This window comes from Acanthochromis polyacanthus, chromosome 19 (assembly GCF_021347895.1).
Source record: "Acanthochromis polyacanthus isolate Apoly-LR-REF ecotype Palm Island chromosome 19, KAUST_Apoly_ChrSc, whole genome shotgun sequence".
NCBI classification, from domain to species: Eukaryota; Metazoa; Chordata; class Actinopteri; family Pomacentridae; genus Acanthochromis; species Acanthochromis polyacanthus.
This window is the reverse complement of record NC_067131.1, coordinates 3,709,720-3,716,703: the sequence shown is the minus strand read 5'-3', so window position 1 is coordinate 3,716,703 and position 6,984 is coordinate 3,709,720. Positions and strand designations below refer to the sequence as shown.

At 41.1% G+C, this 6,984-nt stretch overlaps 1 protein-coding gene across 1 annotated transcript in view; it reads left to right on the top strand.

Moving 5' to 3' along the window:
* Positions 1-388: 388 nt before the first annotated feature.
* Positions 389-6,984, top strand: part of LOC110970105 (rho GTPase-activating protein 44-like) — a 131,952-nt gene continuing 125,356 nt past the window's right edge. Inside the window, 1 exon segment of the mRNA XM_051939148.1 lies at positions 389-705. Within this exon segment, the coding sequence (XP_051795108.1) occupies positions 653-705 (53 nt within the window). The 5' untranslated portion in view covers positions 389-652.

The window sequence follows — 6,984 nt, the reverse complement described above, 5'->3', positions numbered from 1 at the left end:
ATAATCAGTCACCAAATTGTTGCCAGATGCCTGTAATAGAACATTTGGACAACAAAACCCAGATTTGCAGGTTGTTTCTGGACTTTTTTACATTCATGAAAACAATTAAAATGATGAACTAGTCAGCAAATTGTTGCACGTTAGTTTTGTGCCAGTTGACTAATGAATTCATTATTCAGAGCACCACATTTAGAGTTTCTTTTAAAATGACTTTTATTTACAAGGATTCTTAAATCTGTCACTGATATTTAAAATGTAGGCGGTGTTCTGGACATTTCTAGAATTTAAATCATAGGCCAAATGTGGAGGTTTCGTTTGGATGCGTGGCTCTGTGGCGCAGGGCTCTGAGTAAACTCCATTTCCCATGATGCACCGGCAGGGCACGTCGAGCTGTCAGCGCAGAGCAGAGAGGGAGAGAGAGAGAGAAACTGGTCCAGCATCTCCGGAGCGGCGGAGCGAAGCGGATGACAGAGACACAAAGTCCTCATCAGCAAAATGAGCAGGAATTAAGCCGCCGTGCGTCCGCGTTTCACCGCCGAGTGGATGTTTAAAGGAACCCGAAGCTGCTCGGCGCGGAGATCCGACTTTTATCCCACCAATGAGATATGTGGAGTGGCTCTAGCGCTCGGTGGTAACGCAGAAAACACGCAAGATGAAGAAGCAGTTCAACCGAATGAGACAGCTCGCCAACCAAACAGTGGGCAGGTAAGAGCGCGCCGTGCGTAATTTGGATCAGAGCCGGAATGCGTCTGCTGTGTGTGTGTGAATGTGATTGCACGGCTTCCAGTATAACCAGTGGGGCTGTTGCTGCTCAGCTGGAGCATTAACTGTCAGTGTAGGTCACAGCAGCGGCGGTGGACGCAGTGTGATTGATTGAACCCAGCAGGGAGGAGCGCACACGGATGAGGAGGGAGCCGACGTGATACCCAGGGAGCCGCTGACCAATCACAGGGAGGCAGAGGGCGGCCTCCGAGCGCCCTGCTGCTGGGGGAGGCAGGCTAGAGGATGCTGGGGATGTCTTCTTATTCATAGGTGATCAGTAGCTGGTGTTGGCTGTTGGTATAAATGGATGTGAGGCGTTCAAAGACCACCTTTACACTGCATGAGCTCTTAAAGGAACCTGGCCCTAAAGGTTCGTGCTCAGGGGGTGCCACTTTATGGAAGTACAGAAAGTTTTAGGGTGGGGTTTACTTTCAGTCCATGCTAAAGCTAAGCTAACAGTGATGATTGATAGCTGAATGTGTGAGATGTTGGCTTTTGGTATAAATAGTGATAAATTGTGGATGTGATGCGTTCAAAGACCACCTTTACACTGTAGGAACCCTTTAAGGAACCAGGCCCTAAAGGTTCCTGCTCAATGGGTGCTACTTTCTAGAAGGACAGAAAGTTTTGGGGTGGGGTTTGCAGTCATTTCTAGTGATGATGAAGCCCAAATTGCTTTTTTTTCTTTCTTTTTTTTAAACTTTGAGTCCATGCTAAAACTAAGCTAACAGTGGTGATTGGTAGCTGAGTGTGTGAGATGTTGGTTTTTGGCATAAATGGTGATAAACTGTGGATGTGAGGTGTTCAAAGACCATCTTTACACTGCAGGAACCTTTAAGGAACCAGGTTCTGAATTGAGCCGCAAAAGTTCCTGCTCAGTGGGTGCTGCTTTCTGGAAATACAAAACTGTTTATTGTAGGGTTTGCAGTCATTTTGAGTGAAGACGAAGCCCAAATTGCTCGTCTTTTAACTTCGAGGGTATGCTAAAGCTAAGCTAACTGTTTTCTTTGATGCCGGTAGTGTCTTTTTAATCACAGAATTGATAAAAGAATCAGTAACTCATGTTAGTTGTTCATATAAATGTTGAGAAATTATGATACGATGCGTTCAAAGACCACCTTTACACTGCAGGAACCCTTTGAGGAACCAGGCCCTAAGAGTTGCTGCTCAGTGGGTGCTACTCTTTGGAAGTCCAGAAGGTTTTTTGGATCGGTTTTACAGTTTACAATTACAGTTTCTCGTAATGACGAAGCCCAAATTGCTTGTCTTTTCACTTTAAGTGCGTGGTAAATCTAAGCAAACTGTTTCAGAAATAATGTATAGACATGTGTTCAAGATTATCTCTGTTTAATTTTGATGACTTTTAAGAAGATAATCCAAACAACTAGTGATCTTAAAACATGACTGATTAAAAACTGCTCATGTTTACAGATTTATACAACTCTAAGTGGAAGATCCACGTTTTTTTAGCCACATTTTCACCCAAAGTCCTGGAAACTTTTAGCTCTAGGGGACTAATTTCCACAATCTTTTCGAGGAATTACATGCTCCTGTAGCCCTTTGTTATCTATGTTTAAGTTGCTTTACAAAGTACATACTGTTTCATGTATTTATCTCGTCATAATATTGCGCCTTAAGCTTTGACAAACACGATCTGTTGTGCAAAAATACATCTGAGGCTGCATACTTTGTCTTTGTACTCTAATTGCAGCTGCACTCCTAAAGTACATACCTGTTCAGCCGGTACGGATACTACTGGGACATAATGCTTTGTCATATTAATGCGTCCTAAACTTTGCACTTTGTCTGTAATGCAAAATGAACCGTCATCTTATTGCTTGTTTATGTTCATGCTTGACATATGTGACATGACCGTGCAGAGGATTATGGGTCAAAATGTCCAGGAAAGCAGGTTGAGTCTCATACTGTGGAATCCGATCTGATGTAGTAAGACATCCGGGTATTTTTGGCCATAATGCATTTGCTGTATTATGTATTGGATCATACTGTGTCTTTTTCTAGCTTACTGTATAGTATAGTAGTATGGATATTGGAAAGCAGCCTTTGTGCTTTTGGCGGCTTAAGCTTGGATCCATACTGAAGTACTGTGTAATGTGCCAGAAAAAGACTTAGAAAGATTTAGTATATCCCAATACAGTACACAGTGTCCAAGTTAACGCACATTTCTGCACATTCTGACCCACAATCCTCTGCACAGTTACATACGTCATAATGTAAACAAGCTTAAGATGCATAAGACACGATGACACATGTGATCCTATCAAACACTGAAGTCATGTAGTGTGAAGTCAGCATAACCTGAACATCTTTTAAAAGTTGGATCATTTTGTGTCGTCTCACCCATCAGTGATGCAGTAAAACGGCTGTTGCTTTATGATATGTCAGCTGACTTATTTGCTTAATCTTGTCCAGGCAGTGCAAACACAGACAACAAAGGGCTGCAGGAGCCATTAGTTCCTTTTAAAGTTCATAGAAATTAGACCTTTGAGCTTACATTTCCAGGAACTGGGGCTAGATATAGTAAATATATCTAGCTTGTTGTATGAATCTGGAAATGGGTTTCTTATCGGTACGACTCTCAGAATTATTATTTTCAAAGCACCATTGTTCACAGTTTTATCTTATCAGCCTCCTTAACTAGAGTGAGATGAAAATACTGATAGTTATCTAATGTTTGCACATTAAGTATGAATCGAGAGCAAGGAAACAGTTAGCTTAGCTTAGCATAAAGACTGAATACAAAAACTAAAACAGTGGTCTGAATTTATCCAAACAGAAACAAAAACAGATTCCTACAAATTCAATTGACCAAGCATGTAATTAAATGTTTTATACTAAGCTTATCTTTCTCCTGACTTTACCTTCAAGTTGACATATGAATGTTGTCAATCTTTACTTCTACCTATTGGGAACAAAACATTGTTGATATCCATACTTCTAAAAGCTGTTCCTATAAATTATAGTATTCATACTTTTGCATTGATTCAAGGCTGCCATTAAATTTAGCTTTGTGTCCATGATGACACCAAGCTTATTGGCTTTGTTTTTGGTCATCAATGATGAGATATTGAGTCACAGTAACTGGTGAAGATTTCATGCTGTTTAAGGATACGGAGGCTCATGTTTTTATTGCTTTTATAATCTTTTTGTGAGGAGAATTCCAACATTCTGCTTTCTTGTTTTGCATGGTTAAGGAAAGCGCTGTTAAACAACTCCAGGTGATATGAGATGTCTTGACTTTTGCCGTTTTTATGGAGCTCTGTGTCGCTAAATGTCCGTCTATTATTGCCATGTTTTTCCATTATGGTTAAATTTATATGACTGCGGCCATAAAGAGAACCTACTGGGAGATGGAGCTTACTTATTATAGCTGATATGTTTGTTTATTTTTGCATAAATTAAACGAATAAAGCACATAAATGCTGGATAAAAGAGGACCGAGGATTGAGCCCTGTGGAACTCCATTAAATTATTGTAATTCCAATAACAATGGGTCACTTGGGTAATAAATCATGGTGGAAAAGTTTGTTTACAACCATAATACATGCATATATTGGTGTCTATTTTCTGCTAGCATACATGGATTGCACAACACTAATGGATTTTGAGGATTTTTCTGTGGCTACTGATTGATTTTGAATGCATTTTTGATGCAATGGTTCAGTTGGGGAGAAATCAGAGCGACATTTTTAATGATCTGTGTTGGTTAGAGAGTTCATTTTTGGGTCCTTTTAAGAGCTTTTACCCTCTCCATCTTTGTACCTGATCACTGGGAAATCTCTGGATAAGTTCCCTTTTGTCAAAATGACTGTTGCTGTTGGATGTCAGGCTTCAGAAAAGCTTTTTTTAATCCTCAAAGTTCAAGTTCTATTTGGTGCGTCACGTACTGCTCCACTGAAAGACAGTGACACGTCACGGATGTTGACTGTAGAAGTGATTAATCCTCAGTAAATCCCGACTGCACGAGGGTGCATCAGATAGTATGCAAATATAAAAATACTTTAGATTAACGTGCTTAGGTTTATGTGATTTATTTGTTATTCGAGCGTCTGTTTTTCCTGCGAGGCTTGATGCTGCTGATAAATCTAGAGTTTATTAATCTCTCAGTGGGGACCTGAGGCATGGTGAGTTATCTAAAAGTGAATGACCCATTTTGGCTCCCATACTCTGGAAACTCAAGCTCAACATGCCTCTTCTTTATCACGAAATGAAGTGCGATTTGAAACCTGTTTTGTGCTTGTCAGTTTTCTGTCAGGTCAGTGGTTCTGCAGCTTTTTCAAGCCTTTAGGATGTAGGAAGAAATCAGAGTTGAGTTCCAGTCGAGGAGGTGTAGCTGCAGCTAAGCTCTCAATAGCTGTTGTGAAGTCTTTGTGTCTTTCTATTTGTCAGCCCCACCCTCCACTTGTAACTGAACGTCAATGTCATATGTCAACACTGCACCCTTGGCAATTTGGATCAAGCTTTGTTTAACCCTTTGAAATCGTTACATAACCTAAAAAAACGAGTCATTGTCGTGTTTGCACCCGTTTAATCAGACCACAGGCTGATTTGTAACCTGTCACTGACGCTGCTCCAGTTTTATTATAAAGCGCTGCGCTGTGCATTGCTGAGGTGATATAAATACACCGAAACCTGTTTGTCTTTCTTGGCTGATGGCAGTAACTGACAGCGTTGGCATAGTGAAAGGATTTTATGTCAAGTGAAAGTACTGTGCAAATGTTGGCGAGTCATAAAGAACCATCTTCCCTCATGAGAAGAACAAGCAGTCCAGCAGCAATTGGTTGAGAAAGAGAAACCCAGATCTCAGCCCACTCCAAAATCAATCTAAATCCAATCCCAAACCAGCCAGAACTTTGGTCCAGTCTTTAATAATTACCTGAACAAACAAAAAACACAGAAATGTATAAAATCTTAGAAGACCTGTGAGATCTCCTCCAAGATGCTGAACAACCGACCTGATTAGAACCTTGAAAAAACATGTTCAAGTGTGCCTAAGAGAATCGCTGCTGTTTTAAAGGTTTGTCAGCATCTTTACTTTTAGTGGCTCAAACTTCTGCCCAGCGTCGTATCTTGTTCCTTCCTTCAGCCACACACAGACTGCTGATACAAATCAATGAAAAAGGTATTACTGCGACTAAATGCCCGGCACAGTGAGTTTGGCAGACGTATCAGAAATCCCTGGAGACGTTTTCCCATTACAAAAAAAAATACTGGAATCGTGCCTCGCCGGAGCTCGAAGGGACAAAAGCTCTAATGCACTTCAACAGATAAAACCAACCAATTATTTGTAAGTATACAAACATGAAGATGTGCGTTTTAGTGCGCGTGGTCGGCCAGGTGCTTGTTTATTTCCCCTCATCTGCCTGAGAGCCGAGCTGCGGAGCCCAGCCAGGCGGAACATCCTGGTAATGAGTTCTAACCTGTATCATAAGAAGCAGAGCAGCAGGGGCAATTAGTCATATTTAGAGGGTAGAAGCCCCGACACGATGCCCGGCGGCTGGACACTCGGGTAATTGGAGATATTTTCTCCGTGACCTTGGCAGCCGGCGTCGTCTTCGAGTTGAAGGTTGCAGACATCGGCTAATGGCGACCTTTGATTTAAGCATGATAAACTACACAAACCCAATGTTGTAGAGTGTTCGCAAAGATTCCAGATGAACAATAATCATTTATGCACCACTGATGTTACTTGAAGTCATGCTCTAAATGTTTGCATACCTGTAAAGTTGCATGGAGCAGATTTGAAGACAACATAAAGATGCTCAATTAAGTGTTCGGATGGGATGTAATTTTCCACCCTAGTAACGAAATATGTTGTGAAATTGTCGCATTTCAACCCAAACCATTATTTACCTGAACAAACAATGAATAAAAACTAAACGTAGATCTAAGAATAACGGTCCAACATGTGATCCAAACTCCATTCTCCTGGGTGAACATCTTGTTGCTGACTCGAAGCGTTTCCTAGAAAATACATTTCTTTCAAGATGTAAATGAGGATGCAGTTTAGCCGAACAGGAACATCATTTCTCCGAGGCCGGCTCACAGATTTATCAAACACATTGGAGGCTCGGTTCTGTTTGTCTGCGTCTGAATGTGTGATGTGCTCTAAAATATGGTAATCCCGCAGCATTTGCACGATTATTTAATTTTCTGGGACTTTTACAGTGCGGCTTAGAGCAACAGTAACAACCAGGAGAT